At 38.1% G+C, this 23,932-nt stretch overlaps 1 protein-coding gene across 4 annotated transcripts in view; it reads right to left on the bottom strand.

Moving 5' to 3' along the window:
• Positions 1–23,932, bottom strand: part of ARHGEF28 (Rho guanine nucleotide exchange factor 28) — a 3,217,901-nt gene that overhangs the window by 1,057,715 nt on the left and 2,136,254 nt on the right. For all 4 annotated transcript variants that reach the window (XM_044063941.1, XM_044063943.1, XM_044063942.1 and 1 more), the window contains exon 11: positions 2,347–2,474. In XM_044063941.1, the coding sequence (XP_043919876.1) occupies positions 2,347–2,474 (128 nt within the window). The remainder of the gene's footprint in view (positions 1–2,346; positions 2,475–23,932) is intronic.

Raw genomic sequence — 23,932 nt, 5'->3', positions numbered from 1 at the left:
AGCTCCACATTAAGTAAATAATACAGATCAGCATAAAAGAAAAAAAGAAGAATTTTCAAATAAGAACTTAATATTGAGAGAAGTGAGTACAGAGTTTATGACAGGAGTACAGTACTATAGAGAAAGAGAGTACTAGCACAGCAATACAGTACTATCGATACAAAGTGTAACACAGAAATACAGTCCTATTTACATAGTAAAGGGTATGACATTAGTGAGTACAGAGTTTAATACAGCAATATAGTACTATTTACATGGTAAAGGGTATGATATCCAACATACTGTATGATAGGAATGAAGGCACAGATTTAAAAAGTGAATTCAGGTAGTCAAAGTATAACTTAATGCACAAGAGAGTTTATGTATATGCATTTAAAACAGAATGTTATACTCATAGTAAAAAGATAGTTAGTCTGTATACAGATTGCAGAGGTTTGCTAATAGCCGAATGAGTATACAAAGATCAAATACAGTGATATTTTCCTGGGAGTAGGAAAGTAAAAGGGGGGGTTAAGTGAAAGATTACTCATTCCACACTATGGGTTATACTACCTATTTCTGCATCATATTATCAAAAGTACAGTATACAGTCTAGTCCACTGCTTTCACATATATTTTCCACTTGGTATATTTGACAGCATTATTCAGTGGAGTATTGCTTACTCAGTGTTAATCTTTATAACATTTTCATGAAAGTCTCCTTTTGCAGTATGTCCCAATAAGCAAAGAAAAGTCACCCTGCCAAACATACCAAGTATTTTTGAGAATCAAGGTGAAACATTATTCTTGGGATACTGTGTGCCCTCCAAAAAAATTGAAAATATGCATACTTCCAAGGAAAATTTTTGGAACTATTTTATAGTACAGCACTTGTCAAGTACTGACATTCTCATCAAGGGTACTATTTATTTATTTAGCATTTGTTAACTGGGAAAGTCTGGCTTGGAACAAGACCAATTTTCAGCAGAGGCCTGGGGAGAAAAGCTCTAGATGCATGTCTTTGTGACGTGGGAGGAAACTAGACCACCCAGAGGAAGCCCACACGAACGCAGGGAGAACATGCAGACTCCGCACAGACGGCACTCCAGCCAAGAATCGAACATCGAACCGGAGAACCTCTTGCTGTGAGGCGACAACTCTACCACTGCGCCGTCCGACTACATATGTATTCTGAGAGCTTCCTAAAGGAAAACTTCCTTTAGTAGTTTTTCATAATGCTCACAGCAATGAGGAAGATTTCTAAAACAATATCTCAAAACTGGTAACATTTATGCCTTTCATTCTCATTTTCCAGTCTTAGTATCCTCCTTTTTTGCAAAAATTACTCCAAGCTGACTGCAGCTGAGGGAAATAAAGCTTTCCCATCAGCAGTGATCTCATTGGACAGAGATGTGATTCAGGAAATTTAGAATTCTTGGAACATTTTATTGAGCTCTCTAGGTGCCACAGCACAACAAGAAGTGTTTGTCAACACATTATACATTTATGGTCACATACTGTACTCCAAAGAGTATAAACAAGAATGTAAAAATGGCAGAAGATACACATATGTCTTTTAAAAACAGGATCAAGTGGGACCACCTCCAATAACACAGTCTTAGAAGTGCCATATGAAGACATTTTATGTGAAGCAGTAGCCTTTTGTGATGGTAGTAGTACAGTCACACTAACAAATGTAAGGGTATACATTTCACTGATTTGGAATATGCGCTAACAAGGTACAAAAGACAAGTCAACATATACTAGACCAAACTTGGACTGTGGTTTTCATTAACTGAATGAGCTGCATGTGATGTGACTGTAGCAGGAGGTTGGCAGATTGTAAAACTTACAAGACATTATTGTGGTCACTACAGTAGAGACACAGCAAAGGGGGCGGGTATCAACTGCAAAAAGTAAAGCTGAGTGGCAACAAAGAAGGTCACATAGTGTTGTGGTGTATTACCAGGATAAAATATATATTGTCATTAAGACATAATGACAACAATATGAACTGCATAACTGCACAGGTAACTTACTGCAGGGTAACAAGTCTTCTACTTAAAAGTCTAAACTGGTGTGATGGCTCTACTTTGTGTTGCAAAGGAGGGTGTAGTATGTAAAAATAATTCTTGTGCACACCAGGATGTGTATGTCCATATGTTAAAAGCTTACTATCTGTAAAAGATATTTGTGGGCACTGCTTGAACTTTTCTTTACATTCTTTTGAATTTTTGAGGCATCTCATATCACAATATATGTAAAATTCACTCTGCTGCCACATACACGTAGCTGACTGTTTCACTGGACTAACCATTAAATGCAGCTCATAATTACACTGTTATGACCAGAACAGAAGCCCCTTACCTCATCCACCGCCATACAGTTTGTATAAATTTCATCCTTTCCTATAAGCATGACTGGATGAGATGTTACAGCAGTGAAAGGTGTAGCTCTGTTTTTTCCAAAGATATTTAATGAGGACTGTTGCTTTTCTATAATTTAAAAAGAAAAGAAAGAAAGAAAGACAGAAAAAAGTTTATTATCCAAACAAAAAATGTGTCACTACATAGTATATACATTTCAGTACGTGTAGAATTGTTTTAGGAAGTAGTAACACTTTTCTTCCATGCAAAAACATGTAAGTAAATAAATAAATTAAATACATCAAGAAAGTTAACACATGCACATTAAAATACAGTCCTGGTAATGCTTCAGCCTAAACTCAGCAAAAGTATTACTTATAAAGTAGTTACTATATACACTTTTACCACAACATTTAATTAAGATAACTAATTGATCATGAAGGATCTATTCTAGTGTGGTAAAAGCATACTTCAATAAAAGGTGAATAAGTCAGCAATGTGGTGTAGAATGTCACATCTCTGGCAGCCTAAACGTTTACTGCATTCCAGAGCATTTTCTGAAAAATAAACTTAAAAAGCATAAGATAAATAAATGTAAATATTTTGTAGCAATAAAAATGCACAGATAACAATGTTATCACTAAGGAGTGTTCTTTACACTAAGTGCATTCACAGTCTTTCTGTAAATTGTATAATATATTATAATCTGGGCAAACCCAAAATTAGGTGTTTTGCTAAAGTTTCATAAACAAAATTATCATATCTTGGAAACTGTAAAACCTAGACCTGTATTGTTAGACCATTTTTATTTTACCACACGTAAGCTTTAACATGGCAATAAGAAATTTTTCTAGGAGTGCATGTTTATTGAGATATTTACAGAAATATGAAAACATATGCTTACTTGTATAATTAGCAATACAAACAACACTGAATAACTCCCAAGATGTGCAATCTACAGTGCAAATATCAAAGGTAGTTTTAATCAACATCATCTAAGGTTTCACCTGATGTCATAAAACAGTCTGTAAGTCAGTTGTTTTTTGAAGTATTAAGTACATATGGAAATACTGTTTATTATCATAATTACTAATAAACAACTAGAAGTGTCTCAGGTTGAGTGTTATACAAATGGACATTGGCAATGAATTGTCAGGTTTCTCACTGCAGTATATCACACCACACCCCTCAATAATATGTACTGGTCTGAGTTATGAACATATGAACATAAAAATGAAAATATGAATAACAAGTAGAAAACAATGATTAATTTCTACTGCAGGATATCCTAGATAAACAATCATAGTGTCAATCTTTTAACAACTCCTTGCATTTTCTAATACTTCCAATTAGCAGCTAGTAAATCACTTAGTTAAATAATCCAAATCCAAAAAGTGTCTGAATACCATAAGGAACTATGGGTGTGAAATGGAAATATACAAAAATGGCACTATAGGCTTGAATGTGTTAATGTACGGTTTTGGCCTAACTTGTTCATTGTGATCTAAAATATCAACAATCAAAAAATGTCTCTAAATATTAAATAATTGTCATATACCGTGTATCAATTCTTAACCAATGTTTGTATATCATGTCTAATCTGTTATAATTATTTAAACTGCTGACATATTCTGCTTTATTTCTGAAGACTGTAATAGTACTGTTCTTAAAATGTTTTATAATAATTTGGTTGCTAAATCCAAACACACTCCACAGAAAGGAGAATCAGACAACAAAAAATAATGAATAAAAAACAAAAACTTTTATTTAACCTCAGAACCAGGTGAATCAAGTGCTTTCGCCTGGTTAATACCAGGCTTTATCAAGATAAAAAGTGTACAATGTAACATAAATTTAAATGTAACCCTTATAGTCACATGATACCTTGATCAATTAGTCTAATAAGTAGTTAAAAAGACATAATTTAAACATTTGAAAAACATTTAAAAATTATTAAAGGGTTCTTATTGAGTAAGAACCTTACTTAATGTATAATAAAAAAATTAAATAAACTTTTAAATGTTGTAAATATTTTAAATATTGTAAATATTTATGATAAAGTAAATGTGATAAGGTGAATACATGCTTATGACACCTGCTGGAATTGTTTTAAACCTATCATTTATTTTTTGGTTATAGCCTAGCCTTCCTAAGCCTGAGCACAGTAGTGATGATGATATTCTCATTCAAGCCAGGGGGCCTTGTAGCATTCAATCTTAGTTGCCATAGGAGCTCCCTATACTCAAGACGTGTCTCCCAGTCTCCCCCCCTGGCGTCCTGTGTCACCTGTTCAAGTACAACAAATTTAAGCTGCATGTTAGGACAAACAGTAAGATGCTTATAAAAGGCATTGCTTTTCTCCCCAGGCCTCCTCTGAAAATGGGCTTCTACCCAGTTGATTTTCCATTAATTAAATGTCAAAAATAAATATCAACACCTTTCCACAAAATTAAACAAGCCTCCCAGAGTACACAATTCTGATGAATTCATTTTTTGACATTTCTATTAAACTGAAGCATGTTTAATTGAATGTTTGATAAGTTCAATAAACCCAAATGCCTATACAGCTGATCAGTAATCTGGCCTCACTACATATGTTCAGCTCTCTTTGGTCTCTTAATAAGTGTTTTTTTTTTTTTTTTTTGGATAGCACACATTATGGACACAGCCTGCATCTGTTGGCTTATGCACCAGACTCCTCAAAGTCTGTGATCCACTCATTGCAGTATCCCTAACATGTTAGCGATACTCCCTTAAAAACTGGCACAGACCCCCTACCGTTGGAAAATATAAACATTATACCCTTTCCAAAGCAAGGAGGCATAAGGCAGGAAAACTTATTCAGGCCTATCTAAAGTGCTTTCTCCACTGTCTAAAATACTTGGAAAATAAGTGACTTCACAGATCAAAATCCAACTCCATTTCAACAAACTGATCACTGACCAAAACTCCATTTCGACAAACTGATCTCTGACCAAAACAAGTATTTAGAGTAGGTCACTGTACCTAAGCGACGCTACTGCCCTTTCAGATAGACTTGTTAGTATATGAACAAGAGAGATCTAACAGGTGTCATCTTTTTAGACTGCACGGAAGTCATAGATTTTTGCTGACCATCAAGTGTTTAGCGTATGCCATAATACCTGCACAACTCTGCAACACCGTCTTGATATACTGCTTAATAGCAAGGGCTAACAAGTCTCATCTTTTTAGAAAGTGCAAAAAATCTTAGCAATGTTGACCATCAGAAAATGATAGCACTAAATCTGTATGACCTTGAAAACCAGTTTACAATTTACAGCAAAACACACACATGGACCTACAAAACAAACTCTGTATCTAGTCCTCCTCTAACAATTTAATTAAGCATATGAAAACCAATGGGGTGGTCTTCTCTACTGCAAAGAGTTCCTACTACTCCACCCTTACAAATATCTGACCACAAAGGGAATACCATTCCTAACATCAGCAAATATAAATATCTAGGTCTTAAAGTCAATACTTCATCTTATTTATAGCACACACAAATGCAATCACTACTAAAGCCTTCTGCACCCACAGCAAGATTAGATACAGCATAAAATATCATATTACTGAAAGTGGAGTAATCTACATTTTCTAGCATGACATTCATCTCAGAATACTAATTCTAGTGTTAGAAAGCAGGATCTGTAGGACTCATCCTTTTAGCAGACACACTTACACAGCACTTCAAGGTGCTTGAAAACACAAAATGTTTATCTGTGTCCAACATGACTATGCTTCTTCAAGACACCAAGACAAGGTTACTGCCACCACTTAAACGGCCTCCATTTACAACTGTTGTTGGAGGAAAAAAAACTCCTCTACACCAGGACCCTCCTCCTGGAACCTCATGCTTAATACCAGTTTTTACGGGTTCTATTTTTTTTTTTTTTGTAGCTGTGGTCTTAGCACACCTCTTCCATTAAGGTATTCCAGATGCTTAGTTTTCATTATACCCAGTTTATTTTTCTTGTCATTGACAGTAAACCTGGCCTGCCTACCTGTCTGCCTTATGTATTCTAACACAAACTGCACTTTTGGTAAGGGAAATTCCAAATCTCCGAATGAGTGACCATGCCATCCAGGAATGCACAGCATAGTGGGAGTGATCAATATTGTACACATGAACCTCTGAAAGGCGGCAGCGACTCTCGGTAGGCTAAATGGCAACCCTGTGTGCTGAAACAGACATTCAAGGGTTACAAAGGACACCTTTCCTTTGGAAGAGGCGTACATGGTACTTTTGTTAAGTCAAGTTTGTCTAGTGTATGGCCTTTCCTAGGTTCTCTATTAATTCACTTCTTTTAGGTATAGAATAACTATTAAACCTTTAATATGCTCATAAGTTTCCTAGTGTCATTACAGAACCTGATCATTCCATTGGGCTGAGTAAGGAGTACTACTGGGAAGCAGACTAACTCAGTATTGTGTACCACTATTAAATTCATCCTTTTGTCTTCTTCCCAAGATTCTTTAGTAATTTCAAGCACCACTCTTGGATCCCTGCCATATAAATGTTCACATGGCTTAAACCCAGCTAAAGTGTGTGTCACAACTCTGACTGCAAAAAACAAGGGACACTCATTGATGTGTCAACGGCAATCAGTCAGACAGCCACTTGTTCAAATCCACACTCCTGAAAACCACATTCAGCAATCACTGAGGTTGCCTTTTTTTTGCATTGTCGTGAGACTGTAGAGTGAGCATATATAAGCTGGTGGAATGGGGGTCTTCCCCACATATGCTGCAAGAAAACTTACCACCAGCAAAACAAAATTCTTCTTTACTACTGAAAATGGCTTTAGTGATGTGGATTTGTACCAAAAAAGTCATTGCATCACCATGATTCTGCGGTAAGTAGGGTAATAACTATATCATTTTTTTTTTACTATTTGGATCAATAACTTTGCTTAGCAAGGACTTCAATGTTTTATTAAATCTCTCTACTCATCCATAGGTCTACAGTATGCAGAATGATGTGTTTTAACTGTTTGATGACTTTAAAGTGCTGGCATAAATGAAGCACTATTCTTTACATAAAGGGAGTGCCTTGGTCAGAATGTACTTCTACAGGTATACCCACACACTGAAGACTAACAGCACCAGTTTTCTGGTAGAAGCCTTGGCACTAGCTTTCCATAATGGTACTGCCTCAGGAAGTTTGGTTCAGTATTGAGTCAAGATTGAGACTGTAGGTGCAGTCTGCCCTGGGCATAAACAGTCGGGGGGGGGGGGGGGGTTGTCAGAAAATGGTTCTGTTCTTCTGGCCTCAGGGTACTAGAGAGTGTGATCACCAGATCATCCTGGTGTTACAGTGGGGTACGGGCATTTAGAAATTAATGCAATACTATACCTACAGTCGGGGCTGAAGTGCTGGAGCTCTTTGTGCATAGGATTTCAACTGTAGCAAGCCACTTGTTACATTTGTAGCAAGCCACTTGCTACAGTTTAAAAGAGGATTTTTCTTGGTCCTTAACTTTCAGAGGATGTCCATTAAGACTAATAAAAGCTGACACTCATTTTAGATTTTGCTAGTGACCCCATGATGTCTACAGCAAACCATTTAATTGGCACCTCTATATCAGGCACTGGAATTAAACAACTTTTTATATCCAAGACTAGGTGTAGTTTTCTGACATTATGGACAAGAAGCACAGAAGTGTTCTTTCTCATTCATTATATCTGGCCAGCAAAATCAGGATAGTATTCTCAAATTAGTTTTGTCCATCCCAAGGTGACCACCTAAATAGTGTCTATGGTCTATGAGGCTTTGACAGTAGTAATTTATGCTCATTTTTCCATACCTTTACTTACTTAATGTAAAAGGTCAATTTTTAACTCAAGCTATGGGTAAGAATTACTGGAATACCTCTGGTCACTATCCTTCCCACAGCCTTGGTTACATTCGGTCTTGCTCTACTTAAGTATCACCTCCCATCATGCTCTTTTAATAGGTTCACAGGTACTTACTAGGCTATTGATCCAGGAGGATCTTTAGAAGCCTGTCCATGCATTCCCATGAAGTTTTTAGCCCTGATATTTTAAGTACAAACAACCCAGAGATGAGCAGAACATTTGCATGCTCCTGTCCATGACGTGTGCTAAACCAGGGATGAATTTACAGTTATCCATCCATTCATCCAGATTACATCTGCATAGAGTAAGAGACTCATTTTGTTTTATGTGGAGAGGAAGATTATTCCCAACAAGTGGTATTCTCTTTGATACATATCTGTCACTACAACATACTCTGATTATGCTGCAAAAGACATTTAGATCTCTTGAGCTGACTGGACTTGTGAAAGTGCAGCAGATCTGACAAGATAGGGTCTGTAAGTGAGGCCAGGATCATCTCTAAATTGCCTCTATGATACTGAGAAGGACGACTTTGAAGTGGTCCACATAGTGTTTATGATTTAGGCCTTTGAATTTCTTAGTAAGAAAATGTTGTGGGCTTTCAGGTTGTATCAGATGTTTGGGCATGTACATAACAAAAGGTGAATTATACTCACTAATTGTCTTTCTTGATTAGCACACACTACAGTAAAATGATCACATCCATGGACTCAGATGTGAGACCCTTATGAAGCTGTGCAATAAAAAATGACTTTCTTACAATAGTGGACACATGGTGACTGAAGAGCAGTTCATTGTCTCAATATATAGAGACCTGGGAATCAATGGAATCAGTTTTCAGTGTTGTGTTGTCAATGTGATAGTTACAAGAACTTCTCACTTGCCAAAAGATACTATTATACCTTTTTGGGCACACAGTTTTCATTCATGATTTTGCCACCAGATACTGGTTTGGGAGAGCCAGTCTTGGGGGATCTTGATGTCTTCTGGGGAGTTTATGATGGCACCAAGTTTACAGTCATCTGTACACTTGGTCAGCCATAAATACATAACAGTAGATTTGACTTCTGAGAAGTAAGTGCCAAAGAAGGGGTCTACTTTATTCCCGTGAAAGCCGAATCGGTCAAATATAATTTGCGTGACACATAACATGTGAAACGTGAGTACGTCAAATGCACTAAACAGCGAAAGTGGAAATATCAAATTTGCATAGTTGGCCTGTCTGCGGAATAGCTCCTTAAGGTAAGTGTGCGATAGTTACGGACCGTAGGGTTAGGGTCCGGGTTAAGGTAAGTGCATAGATAGATAGGTAGTGTATGTAAGGTTTAGTGTAGGGTTTTGTTAAGTGTATGTGTGTGGAATATTTAGTTTGTTTGGGTATAGTTCAGTAGGGTAATTGTGCGGTAGTTACGGACCTTAGGTTTAGGGAGGGGTTAAGGATAGTGCATAGATAGTTGTGTTTGTAGGGTTTAGTGTAGGGTTAGAAGTAGGGTTTTGGTGCGTTACTTTAGGGTTAGAAGCAGGGTTTTGGTTAGTGTGTGCATGTGTTTTGTTTTACTGTGTTTTGATAGGTAGCATGTTGTGGATGGTGGGGTTGGCCAACTATGAGAGAGTGAGATTTCGAATTTCGCAGTTTAGTGCGTTCGACGTATTCCCATTTTGCTTGTTATGGTTCACGCAAATTGTATTCGACCAATTCAGCTTTCACGGGAATAAAGTAGACCCCCCCAAAGAAGCATGGCCCAAGGATTGAACCCTGGGGAACACCACTACTAATTGGCATTTTGCAGGAAGAACGGCAGCCCATCCAAATTTCTTGGGTTCTATTTGTGAGGCACTTTCCTATCAAATGGATTAACTAAGGATTAAAGCATAGCTGTGGTAGTTTACCAATAATACTGTGGGATAGAGCTAACTGCCGTTGTGAGGTGTATATATGTGTGGGGTGCACTGATTTGCCATCACCCATTTCTTTAGTAACCTTCTTGAAGAAGTGATCCAGCTTAAGTAGGCAAATCTGCCTGTGACAAAACCAAACTGGCTTTGGTTGTGAGTTCCTAGGCTACCTACGTCCTTATTTATTAACAATGTCATTATCATTTCCAGAGCCTAATAGTTGAGGATGGTCAAGCTTAAGGGTCCAAAATTTTCCGGGTACATCATCTCACCTTTGTGCAAGGAGACGACAACGTAAGTCTTCCATTCATTCTGCACAAAGCCTGTTCGGAGGTTAATTGTACGTCTATTAACTTGGGGTTACTTTCTTCCAGCACTTTCTCTGAGGTGGAGTGGTGTAACGTCCTCCCCCCAAAAATCGACAATGCACCTTCTTCTAAGGCCTCTTATGCAAAGTTTAATTCTAAACAAGGATCATCTTCTGCTTGCAGAGCTGTAGCTAGGCTCATCTGGCACAATGCAACTCAAACTTGGAAAGAAAAAAAAAAAGATATCCATTACTGAAACTGTATCAAATGCTATGTTGCTTTCTACAGTAGCTAACACTCTCTCACACACACACACACAGACACACACACACACACACACACACACACACACACACACACACACATACGCTCAACTCACATTAAACACTTCAGCCAAGTTGTAAATGCAGTAATGCAGCATCAACATTTAGGTTCATAGGTGTTTACTAGGCTGACACCCACAATGGCCTTTTTATTTTATTGGCATCATAAATCAGTGCCATTACTGGACTTCCACACCATAGCATATCACCTGCACCAAGGTGATCTCTGCCTAACACACAAAGCCATGTCAAACCCAGAGCTGTTGGACATGCTACACCTAAAGAAATCCCAACGCCTCCGAGATCAACTCTCTAAGGACCTACACCTTGTCACCACAATGAACAGAACATGCTGGAGGGATATATTCCTGTCCAAGAGACTTCTCATACTCTGGAACAAGCTACCTATCTATGTCAAGCAGAGTTCCTCATTAGCACTCTTCAAGAAAAATCTTGATGAGTGGATGGGAAATAGGAAATTCACCTCGGGGATCACTTCTGTGGCTCTGCTCAACAGGGGCACAGGAAAATAATTTCTTGGGTGGCAAAAGCCAGGGAACCTTGTTGGCTAGACTTACACAGGCCCTAGGGCCTATAGCCTAGTACCTACCTATGAAACTACGACTCAACACCTGCTGATCATGCCATGTGACAGCTTGTAACTGGGGCAGCTGTCCTTGTCATCTCACCTTAGTGGCAGCTCTGTCATTTTGTTCTCAGGGTTTTAACTTAGGTGCCTGCTTCTCATACATAAAAAGTCATTAACAATGAAGAGATTTCAAGTTAAACAGGGACAGCATGGTAATAGTTTCCATTACTTGTTCATCTTACATTTTTACTCACAAGACCTAGCCAAATGATCGGAAACCAGTCCAGTTTAGACTGGATCCTAGCGCACGCACACACACACACACACACACACACACACACACACACACACACACACACACACAAACCTGGTAGAACAATTACATTTCTTTCCAAACAGCTAATTCTCACTGACAACTTTACAGTGACTACCACTTTCATGGTGCACACACATCAAAACTAGGGACTCTGTACCACTACTAATCTCTTCTCCCTTTTTAAAAACTTTCCTATGAGTGATGTTAAAAGTCCCATCTCCCAAACACATGGGATTGTGGATCCTGAATATTTTCAGAACGTAGCTGCTGCCATATAAAACAAGTACAGCCCCATCAAACACAGAACTGGAAAAGACCAACTAATTGCTTGACTCATGCTACAAGCAAGGAATGTCTTTAAATTACAGTACAAGGCTTGGATGGAATACAAATAAAATAACAGCCAGGCAGCTTGAAGCACTTATCAGTTATTACAAAAACAGTTGTAGTTTTCTACATTAAAAAAAAAAGCAAAAACAGACTTCTTTAAAATAGGCAAACAGTATCACTTGAAAACTTCACTCTTTTCTGAGAATAAATTAGTATCTTCGCTGGAAATAATTATCTGAGCAAGATCAGAATAGATCAGTGCACGTTAACAAAAGCAGGGTAAGGACAAGACTATTACACTGGTGTCATATTTGGCAGTCTCACAGATGCACACAGTATCAGGGACTACTTGTATAACTAGCAATCAGACACTGGCTAGACCCTTCTATATAGTTTTCTTGTTATCTTAAAATCAGATCCTACACTAAAACAGTAGGCCAGTCACAACCCCATCTTCAGTTTGTGAAGAACGGCAAGTCTGAAACTCAAATGCCTGTCAATATTTAATGAATTCAGTCCTCACTGACTTGCCACAAAAATCCAGAAAATCACAAGTTTTATGAGGAATAGACCAAAAATATGTGGCGAAAGTCTGTACATTCTGTGAAAATCTGGACAGCTGAGAGATATACGTCTAAATCAGCAGCAAACACTTACATATATATATATATATATATATATATATATATATGTATGTATATGTGTGTGTGTATGAAAGAGAGGGAAATGTGTATGTGTGTGTATATGCATATATTTATATATATATATATATATATATATATATATATATATATATATATATATATATATGAGCGCTACAGAATCCTGAAAGTTCAAAATCCTGAAGACCACAATCTTGAAAGTTCAAAATCTTGAAAACTCAAAATCCTGAAAACACACAGGATACCAACACTTACTATATTCCAGCACAAGTACATACAGAAACATATTATCCTTCAACTATATGCACCTCCCCCACAACCCCTGCTACTGAAATATATCAACTCCGAGATTGCACTTCACTACACTAAGTGCAATCTTGGAGTTGATAAATGTAAGTAGCAGAGGGTGTGGTGGGTGCAGCCCCCCACATAGGGGGTGTAGGCCAGCTTGCCCCCTGCTTATACTTGGAGAATAGTAATATTGCTTGTGTTTTAATTCTTTCTGTATGTACTTGTGCTGGAATATAGCGAGTGTTGGTATCCTGTGTGTTTTCAGGATTTTGAGATTTCAGTATTTTGAGCTTTCAGGGTTTGGGGCTTTCAGGATTCTGTAGCACTCCTATATATATATATATATATATATATATATATATATATATATATATATATATATATATATATATATATACATATATATATATATATATATATATATATATATATATACATATATATATATATATATATATACATATACATATATATATATATATATATATATATATATATATATAAATATATGCATATACACACATGCACATTTCTCTCTCTTTCACACACATACACACACACAAACATATATATATATATATATATATATATATATATATATATATATATATATATATATGGGAACACTTCACAATGCCGAAATCCTGAAAGATCGAATGTCATATGGTGGAGACCATATGATCAAACTTACATTGTGAACGGAAATGTGCATACAGCGTGGAATGGGAGATTTCTCTTTCCCTTGCTGTAATCCGATCTCAGAGTTGGAATATTTAAGTAGCGGGGGTGTGGGGGTGCAGGGGGGCTTGCCCCCCTTGCAGAAACATTTAAATTGTTTGTTTTTTTGATTTGTTTCAGAATTTTGATATTCCAAAAACATCAATCATATGGTTTCGATCATATGAAATTCGATGTTTCAGAATTTTGGGATTCTGAAGTGAATCCATATATATATATAAACACATATATATATATATATATATATATATATATATATATATATACACACAGACACACGCACCCATACGTGTATAAATATATACATACACACACACACACACACACACACACACACACACACACACACAGGGAAAGAGAGAGATAATACAGCAATCTAACCTACAGATAAGCCCTGTTTCAGTTCAGAACTACAGCTAGGTATTCTGACACTATGTGACATTCCCCATTTGGGCACCACCAGCTTTAATTTGAGGACCAAAGATTCTTTTCCTTTGAAAACCAGCAAACTGCTTGCTACAAATGTAAGTAGCATCTTGCATCAGCTAAACAGCACATGCAAAGCACCTCAGGTCTCACCAGAAATGCATTACCTGCTTTCATTTCTGAAGGCCAACACTATACTATTCCCTATCAGCATCTACCTGTCCCACCCCAACACCTTGCACCGGAGTAGCTGTCGACTTCGCCTCTGTTACAATCATCAGGAAATTTCAGTCTAAAGACTATGCCTTGTTAGTTGAAAAGTTTAACAAATATTACACAACAAAATCAATTTAGTATTCAAAAACATGAATGTTGATTGGGAAGTGCAGTGAGAGCATGGCTAATGTAAATTCAGCTTTACTGACATAAATGAGAATAGGAACTGCAAAACAAAGGCCAAGCAAAACATAAGCAGTACTCCATGGAAGCAGAGACTGCTCAATGCAAATAAAATGAAACCATGTAAAAAAATGTAAAAGCAAAAAAAGGTGCTAACCAAAACAAATAAACATATGCACATTAAAACAGCTGATCCTGAAGTATAAGCTACCTTACATAATACTTTCAATACATACACCTACAGAAAGCAGCTCAAAGAGATCAACTGTTCTACGTGTATGTAGAATTTTATTTCATTACTATTACTACATATGTTTCATTTTATCTTGGGGAGCCTCGGTTTATACATTAATAATACACTGACCAGCTGCCATTGTCCAAGCAGCTTTTTATGCAATGTATGAATATAAGTACTGGCTGTTTTGGATCTACAGACAGCACAAAAAGCTGTAATAAAAATAAAAATGAAAGTTGCATTTTAGTGAACTACCATACAGCTGTCAGTAGATACATGCTTTACACGTGTAGTACAACACTCAGTAGGTACATTCCCTACTCACGTAGTACATCACTCATAGATACATTCCGTACTCACACAGTACAACACTCAGTAGATACATTCCGTACTCAAGTAGTACAACACTCAGTAGATACATTCCATACTCAACAAGTACAACACTCAGTAGGTTCCCTACTCACGTAGTACATCACTCAGTAGATACAGTCCGTACTCACGCAGTACAACACTCAGTAGATACATTCCATACTCAAGTAGTACAACACTCAGCAGGTACATTCCCTACTCACGTAGTACAACACTCAGTAGATGCATTCAATACTCAACTAGTACAACACTCAGTAGATACATTCCATACTCAACAAGTACAACACTCAGTAGGTACATTCCCTACTCACATAGTACATCACTCAGTAGATACAGTCCGTACTCACGCAGTACAACACTCAGTAGATACATTCCATACTCAAGTAGTACAACACTCATTAGATACATTCCATACTCAACAAGTACAACACTCAGTAGGTTCCCTACTCACATAGTACATCACTCAGTAGATACAGTCCGTACTCACGCAGTACAACACTCAGTAGATACATTCCATACTCAAGTAGTACAACACTCAGCAGGTACATTCCCTACTCACGTAGTACAACACTCAGTAGATACATTCTCTACTCACATAGTATAGCACTCAATACATACATTCCCTTCTCATTTAGTACAACACTCGGGTCTATATTAGATAACAGAAATGATAAGAGAGCAAACGCTCTTTTAGCAACACAAAACATGAGCTCACTAAACACCGAAGTTAAGGAACAGCAATTTTTTTCACCCAGGGAAAAAAAACCGCTGTTCCAAAAAAGAAAAAAAAAACACTTAAGACACAAAATAAACTGGGGGACTTCACCCACCACGCCAGCCCCCCCTACTTAAATACATCAACTATGAGATCGCACCACAGTGGAGAAAATGGCAAAGTTCCAAGAATGGCCCAGCGTTTTTTTCCCCTGGGAAAAAAATCGCTGTTCCGTAACTTCGGTGTTTAGTGAGTTTGTGTTTTATGTGTCGATAAAAGTGTGTTTGCTCTTTTTATCATTTCGGTTATCTACTACAGACCCCAACACTCAGTAGATACATTCCCTACTCATGTAGTACAGCACTTAGTAGGTACAAAAGACAGATGCTAGAAAACTAGATATAGTGGTCTATGAAAAGAAGACAAATGTAGCATTGATTATTGAAATCGCCACACCCAGTGACTACAGTGTCTTGCATTCAGAGAGACAGAAAGTCATAAAATATCAGGATTTGCAGGCAGAAACGAGAGCAGTGTGGATGAAAGATACCCAGATAGTTCCAATAGTAATAGGAGCAATGGGTCTTATAAAAAAGAATCTACAATCATATTGAGACAGGCTATCAATACATGTAACTCCATATGAATTGCAGGAGGAGTCATTACAGGTGCGGCAAAGAGCACTTTTGGCTGACATCAAAGACTGAAACAATACTAATTTCATGAACTTTAATCATACTTTGACTTAGGAATGGGGTCCATTCCTGTCATACTATTAGAAACTCAAAAGACTTGGAGAAATTAAAAAAGATAGATACATGCCCTATTAGTGTAGAACATCACTCAGTAGATAACATGCCCTACACATGTAGTACATCAGTCAGTAGATACATGCCCTGCACCTGTAGTACATCAGTCACTAGGTACATGCTTTACACATGCAGTACATCAGTCAGTAGGTATATGACCTACACATGTAGTACATCAGTCAGTGGATACATGCCCTACACGTGTAGTGCATCAGTCAGTCAGTACATGCCTTCACACATAGCATGTCAGTCAGTAGGTATATGCCCCACACATGTAGTGCATCAGTAGGTACATGTTTTATACATGTAGTGCATCAGTCAGTAGGTCCATGCCCTATACCTGTAGTACATCAGTCAGTAGGTCCATGCCCCCACGTGTAGTACACCAGTCAGTAGTTCCATGCCCTATACCAGTAGTAAATCAGTCAGTAGGTACATGCCCTACACATGTATTACGTCAGTCAGTAGGTACATGCCCTACACATGTAGTGCATCAGTAAGTAGGTACATGCCCTACACATGTAGTGCATCAGTAAGTAGGTACATGCCTTACACTTGTACTACATCAGTCAGTAGGTACATGCCTACAAATGTAGTGCATCAGTCAAGTAAGTACATGCCCTACACTTCTAGTACATCATTCAGTAAGTATAAGCCCTATACATGTAGTATATCAGTCAGTATATACATGCCTTACACATGTAGTACATCAGTTAGTAGGTACATGCCCTACACATATAGTATATTAGTTAGAAGATACATGCTGTACACAACGTAGTACATCAGCTAGCAGATAGATGCCATACACCTGCACTACATCAGTCAGTAGGTATATGCCCTGCACATGTAGTGCATCAGTCAGTAGGTACATGCCCTACACATGTAGTGCATCAGTAGGTACATGCTCTACACATGTAGTACATCAGTCAGTAGGTCCATGCCCTCCACGTGTAGTACACCAGTCAGTAGGTCCATGCCTTACACCGGTAGTACACCAGTCAGTAGGTCCATGCCCTACTGTTGTATTCCGGTGGGAGTTGAGAGGGTGGCTTAATGGCTAAGGTGTTTACCTTACAAACACAAGGCGCAGGGTTTGAGACTCACAAGGGATAATTGGCTAAGCTTAAAATGGCTCGCAAGGGCAGTTAGCTTAGTACTAAACTATGAACCTATGAATGTCAGTCAGTAGGTACATGCCTTACACCTGTAGAGCATCAGTCAGTATATACATCTCCTACACCTGTAGTGCATCAGTCAGAAGGTACGTGCCCTACAGCTGTAGTACTTCAGTCAGTAGGTACATGCCCTACACATCTAGGGCATCAGTCAGTAGGTACATGCCCTACATCTGTAGTACATCAGTCAGTCGGTACATGCCTTACACCTGTACTACATCAGTCAGTCGGTACATGCCTTACACCTGTACTACATAAGTCAGTAGATACATGCCCTACACATGTAGCTCATCAGTCAGTAGGTACATTCCCTACACATGTAGTGCATCAGTTAGTAGGTACATGCCTTACACCTGTAGTGCATCAGTCAGTGGGTACATGCCCTAGACATATAGTGCATCTGTCAGTAGGTACATGCCCTACACATGTATTATGTCAGTCACTAGGTACATACCCTACACATGTAGTGCATCAGTCAAGTAGGCACATGTCCTACACCTCTAGTACATCAGTCGGTAGGTACATGTCCTATATATGTAGTATATCAGTCAGTATATACATGCCTTACACATGTAGTACATCAGTTAGTAGGTACATGCCCTATAAATATAGCACATTAGTCAGTAGATACATGCTGTACTCAATGTAGTACATCAGCAGCAGGTACATGCCCTATACCTGTAGTGTATCAGTCAGAAGGTGCATGCCCTACAACTGTAGTGCATCCATCAGCAGGTACATGCCCTATACCTGTAGTGCATCAGTCAGCAGGTACATGCCCTACACCTGTAGTGTATCAGTCAGCTATATGCCCTACACCTGTAGTGCATCCGTCATCAGGTACATGCCCTACACCTGTAGTACATCAGTCGGCCCTACACCTGTAGTGCATCAGTCAGCAGGTACATGCCCTACAAATCTAGTGCTTCAGTCAGTAGGTACATGCCGTACACCTGTAGTACATCAGTCAGCCGGTACATGCCTTACATCTGTACTACATCAGTCAATAGGTATTTGCCCTACACATGTAGTGCATCAGTAGGTACAGCAACTACACATGTAGTGCATCAGTAGGTACATGCCCTTCACCTGTAATACATCAGTCAGTAGGTACATGCCTTACACCTGTACTACATCAGTCAGTAGGTACATGCCCTACACATGTAGTATATCCGTCAGTATATACATGCCTTACCCATGTAGTACATCAGTAGTAGGTACATGCCCTACACATGCAGTATATCAGTCAGCATATACTTGCCTTACACATGTAGTACATCAGTTAGTAGGTACATGACCTATACATATAGTACATTAGTCAGTAGGTATATGCCCTACACATACAGTGAGCAGTCAGATATCCCCCTACACCTGATGCATGGCTAGGGGCGGGGATGAAGAGGGCAGCCACCTTGAGTGCAAGGCGTTTGGGCAGTGATCAGCATTTGCTGGTATGGGGCTTTATTACAGTAGTGGTATTCAGAAATGAATACTGATACTGTAACTGTGGCCATGACTGATGCACTGAAGCATTTTCTTGGTGGTCTTGTAGTTGTAAGCAAGCACTTGTTACATCTGCAACAGTTTTAAGTGGAAGACTTTCTTTTGATCCTCATCTAAGAATTCAGGGACACCATATTGGGAAATGGCAGTGTGCATTAAACATGCTCTGGCTACATACAAGCAGATGATGAAATGTATTCATCTTCAAACAATGCCATTGTTTGAAAAAGTATGAATTTTTATTTAAATAATGACATTTTTATAATAAAATAATGCACCCAATGTCTAGGCAATACTTGGTTTACCAAGTACTAGTTTTGATCTTATGATCAAATCTTTTCAGCCATGGTAAACCCAGTTTTATCCATACATAGTCACAAATTATTGCTAAATAGTGACATTTTCAACTACAACCAAAGTAAAGTCATGCTGTTTGAAACTGAGAGACATTTTACCTAAATTCCACTGTAATGAACATTGCTATAACCTGATATGATGTAGAGCTAATGGAACCATCTTCTCATTTAACTAGCTCTAGGTATGGCAAGAGAGGTCACATACTTACTCTGAGTACGTGAAAGAGACAATCACAAAAGTAAAGCTATAATGATCAGAGCTGTAGCTAGGTCAATCGGTGTCTCCTGCAAAGTCCCCATCTTCTGATCCCCCCTAATCTAAAAGGGGAAATAAAAGTCTCATGCACTTATGATCATATAAGTAAATAAATAAATAAAAAGGCACAGGCTCCTGCCTAGCAAAGTGTTGTATATCTACACCTAACACAAACACACACACACACACACACACACACACACACACACACACACACACACACACACACACACACACAAACACACAAACACACACACACACACACACACACCACTTAGTGACAAGTGCACAACTGGCACAGTGTAAGATATGCCAATAAGTGTGCAAGAAGTATTGCATATCATGTTACTAGCAAGTCAAGGAAAAATCAGCTTTTATACACTGCTGACCATGCAAGGATATAGCAAGACACATACTGGCTAACATTTAAGTCCCTATTTTAACCCTCCAACAGGTTTCATCTGGGGCAGCCACTACTTCACCCCTACCCCCACCCTTACTGTTGGTCTGCCACTCATATCCTATTATAAAATGATTCACCTACTAACCACAGAAGCCAGCATGTGCTGGGTAAAAACACACTTGATGCTCTACCCATAAAAGCCAACCTCCCAACCGCAGTCTTTGCAGGAGGCACAAAATAAAATCTGTATGTTTATTTCCAATTCCCCTAGAAAGGAATATCACATCTGTCCAACAAATCACCTTACTTCTGATATGACACAGAACTAAGCTACTGCTTTGTATAATATGTATAAAATACTTCATATTGAGAACGTTCTTTACTAACCTGAAAGTTAATTCACAAAATGCCAAACAGAACCCATTGTTCATCTTCCTCTTCTCAGTAAATTTCACATAATCTTCTTTAATCTTGAGAGAAGCTTTTGCTGTGACTGTAACCTTTAACTCATTCCCACTGCAAATTATTTATGATAGATCCAAAGCAAATTTAAGAGAGTTGACACTTTCTCTCTCTCTTTCTCTCTCTCTCTGGCAATAGTGCCACACTTCTAAACAACTTTTTCTCACATTGTTATTTTTTAAGTCTATTTAAGCCAATGGGAGGGAAATTACATATTCTGTAGTTCCTTCCTGTGTTGAAGCTAGTATTACAGATCAGTCCTTACTCAATGGCACACAAAGAGATAAAGCCCGGACTACAACCTGCATTTATTTAGTGTCTTAGGTGCTGGAGGTTCCAGCCCAGGCATGTGGGGATGAGTGCTCACAATGGATGCTCTTCCAGGGGGAGAGAAGTAGACTACATCATTACTGACTGCCACATACATGAGTGTAACTGCATGGCAGCAGTTGTAAGGGCTTGTGCCTCTGTGTTGCATCTCACTGGTAGATGGCTGTCATGTGCATGTGCTTCTGTGTAGGATGTCACAATCACCTACAAGAAGGGAGTTTTGTGCTGTGGACTCTGTGTGATCACATACAGCTCATCCCAGTCACTCAACTCTCACCTTCAAGGGTAACGGATGGACTGAGGAGGATACCGCCCTGATGCAAGGAATGACTAGGTCATAGGTCTCTCATTTTGGTCAGGAAATTAATGCTCTTGTTTTTTCTCCTCTGATGTAGAAATGGATATGTCATATGGATTGTGGAGGAGGTGCTTAAAAAAAGAAAGAGCAGTAAAGCAATGTCTGCAACATCAAAAACGTCTTGACTCTTGACAAGTGTTAATATAATCTGAAAAGAAGAGAAACACATAACATAAAGCCTATTCTGGTCCAATAGATGACATCATATCACCCATCATGCCACTGTAATTCAGTCAGTATCTGTATGTGTAGGGAGGGTAAAGTAGGTTATGATGCAGCAAAGCGTGTGTGTGTGTGTGTGTGTGTGTGTGTGTGTGTGTGTGTGTGTATGTGTGTGTGCGCATACAGAGGGGGGAGAGAAAGAGTGTGTGAACCCACAGCTCAATGACTCAGATAGATCAGCTGCTGATTCACTAAATGGCAAATATGGTGGGAACAGGACAGTGGTGAACTTTGCTCCCTCTGCAGAACCTATGTTAAAGCCTGAGCTTCACTGGTTCAGAAGTTGAGCAGTCATGTTTTGTTGTGCCACAGTTCAGTGAAAAGCAGTTCAACAAAATTACACTAATCCATATGTGTAAGACAGAGGAAGAGAGAGTGAGAGAAGACAGCTCTTTTCTTAGGCTGAACACTTTTTCTAGGCACCAATTTACCAAGCTACAGGTCTGGTATGTGTGTATGTGTTTAAGGCTCTGTAATACCTTTTAACTTTGTTGTAACTGTTTCCCCAAATAGCTTACCTGCCATACTGAATTAACCTTTGTTTATAAATACAGACATATTTTTTCCATAATTAATTAAGTTGTCATAGACAGCATATTGTAAAATAACCAGTTTATTCAAAACACGTATGTATACTCAGTTTAAATATTTTAAGTATGGTAATACTTTAAAAATATGAACATGAGATAAATTACATTTATTCTTAAAGCATGGTTTGTGTGTGTGTGTGTGTGTGTGCGGGCATGCGCTTAGGGGATAATACTTCAGAAATGCCAACATAACTCCATAATTTCTATGCATTTTACTGTTTTTATGAAATAACATGCTTACATAGCATTTCCTGTTTAAAAGACTTTGAATTTCTATAAGACAGACCAACTACTTCTAGATTTCTTTTGCATGCAATAGAGAAACTGTTGAAATGTAGGTACATAGAAGTAAAAGCAAACTAACCACATGTTCAATGTGCCAGTTGGGAAGTAGCCAGCACCAACTGTTAACAGCATACTCTTTTATCCCTACTTCTGAAGTCACTAACTGGATAATAAAGAACAGATCTGATACAAAGAACATTGTGTGAGATTCAGTCTGAGTCAAGAAAAAAACCCTCTGCAAATAGGACCAGGTGCAAGGCAGGAACTGGTACAAGTAGACAAAAATGCCAGCACCAAATACAGTGAAAAGCACCAAACAAGACTAGTAAAGTAAATACATAAGTATTTTATTCAAAAAGTAGTATACATCCCAGACCTGTTTCAGCCAACAGGCTTTCCTCAGTGGGAATAAAAGTAGTTTTGACATCCAGAGTGCAAAGAAGTCTGTAAGGTTCCAGTTGACTGTCAGAAACTATTTGTAAAAATTGTGCGGTGTCCTGTATTCTGGCACGAATAAAGCCAAGCAGTGGTTTGAGATACAATGTAAGGAACTCAGATAGTGGTTCAGTCAAAGAACAAGGTTGGCACTCAATCCTTACAAAAAAAGAGAAGTACTGGATCATTAAATTGGGTGCTTTGTTTTCACCTGGTTTGAATGACCATTTGCAAAATCATGTGTTTTATTTTCATTTTTATTTCTATTTGCTATTAGTAACTATGGTTACTATTTATATTACATATATTATCACTAACAATGCTGTCTTATTGCATAACTTTTCATGTTCTTTTCATTTTCCATACAGGAAACAATTTGAACTTTGGGAAGAATCCTATTGGATGGTTCATGTTATATATGTATGTCTGTCACTTCACATCAATAACTACTTTTATTCCCAATGAGGAAAGCCTGTTGGCTGATACCGGTCTGGGATGTATACTACTTTTTGAATAAAATACTTACGTATTTACTTTACTAGTCTTGTTTGGTGCTTTTCACTGTAATTGGTGCTGAGATTCAGTCTGACCAAAAGAAGTGTTTCAACAATTCTATCTAAACTGAAGTAATTTCAAGCAGATGTAATAACATTAAACTAGGTTAAGGTTATTAAATTCTATTATACTTTCTGGGGAAGAAACAATTATATAAGACAGACAGGTAGGGCTTCCGGAGTAAATAATGTCCAACAAAAAAGACTGTAAATTATTAAAAGCTGCACAATAATTAAGAAGATATGACAAAGATATATGTGAATAAGATAACCTCAGAATAATTGTAATTTATGTATCTCAAATAACAGTAACCCATGAATGGCAGAAATACATAGCCAGATTATAAACGAATAACAAGTACATATGGTTCG

This window comes from Protopterus annectens, chromosome 2.part2, assembly GCF_019279795.1.
Source record: "Protopterus annectens isolate FY-2018-M chromosome 2.part2, PAN1.0, whole genome shotgun sequence".
In the NCBI taxonomy this organism is placed as follows: Eukaryota; Metazoa; Chordata; order Ceratodontiformes; family Protopteridae; genus Protopterus; species Protopterus annectens.
This window is presented reverse-complemented; position numbering and strand designations above follow the sequence as displayed.